Source organism: Geospiza fortis, unplaced genomic scaffold (assembly GCF_000277835.1).
Source record: "Geospiza fortis unplaced genomic scaffold, GeoFor_1.0 scaffold200, whole genome shotgun sequence".
NCBI lineage: Eukaryota > Metazoa > Chordata > Aves > Passeriformes > Thraupidae > Geospiza > Geospiza fortis.
In genome coordinates, this window is record NW_005054353.1 from 3,046,334 (window position 1) to 3,047,194 (window position 861).

Genomic DNA, 861 nt, shown 5'->3' on the forward strand with positions numbered 1-861 from the left:
TCTTTCCCTTCTTGGTGCTTACAAGGCAAAGCTACCATCTGTGGGGAGCAGTGGGTGCTACAGGAGGCTGGAGTCTTTCTTATATATACACATGTGCATGTGAACCATTGTTGCTGCATAGCTAATGAGAAATCAGTGTGCAAAACATAAAAGGACAAAAGATAGAAATCCTTTTAGAGTCACCTCTTCAATATTTATATCTGTGACATTGGAGACAAATATTTTGGTCTCATGTGCGGTGGTTCATCCTCATGTAGTCAGACCTGCAGATTTTGCAGTGTGAAGAAGTATCAGACAGTCATTTAAAAGCACATCATTGTCATTAGTGTGACCCTGTAAATAACAGTGGTTTTCTTTTCCTTTCCTTTTAGTTTGAGCCATCGCAGTGTCAGCAACAATCAGAAGAAATGCAAAAATTCATCTCAATAGCTCAGAATGCATGGGAAATTTTTATATCTGAAAGGAAGCCTGGCTGGAAGTATCAGATACAGCTTTTTGCAGTTTGCTCTATGGTTGGCTTCCTCTCCAGCTTTCTGTTTTTCCTTAGCATGCACTTCTCCTTGGCACACCATTCCTTGGGGCCCTTACTGATTTCTGGATTCATCTGGATTTTGTTTTCTAGCATGCTCTTTTGTTTCAAGCACCTGCGCTGTTTTAGTGTTCTGTTCCTCCTTTCTTGTGGACTGAAAAATGGCAGGGATGCTCTTATTTCTGCTGGCACAGGTGTTGTGGTGGCCAGCAACATTCAAAATATTTTTCACAATCTAAAGGTTCTGGCAGACAGTATAACCTGTCATTTAAAGCAGGAGCAATTTGCCTTGATAAAATATTATATTGAGGCAATAAAATGGATTTATGAGA

The 861-nt window shown here is 40.1% G+C and overlaps 1 protein-coding gene across 1 annotated transcript in view; it reads left to right on the forward strand.

The window, feature by feature from the left end:
* The window catches only part of DCSTAMP (dendrocyte expressed seven transmembrane protein), a 12,308-nt gene that overhangs the window by 6,761 nt on the left and 4,686 nt on the right, over window positions 1-861 (forward strand). The window contains 2 exon segments of the mRNA XM_031058991.1: window positions 372-859; window position 861. The exon segment at window position 861 is cut by the window's right edge and continues 564 nt beyond it. Coding sequence (XP_030914851.1) covers window positions 408-859; window position 861 — 453 coding nt within the window. The 5' untranslated portion in view covers window positions 372-407.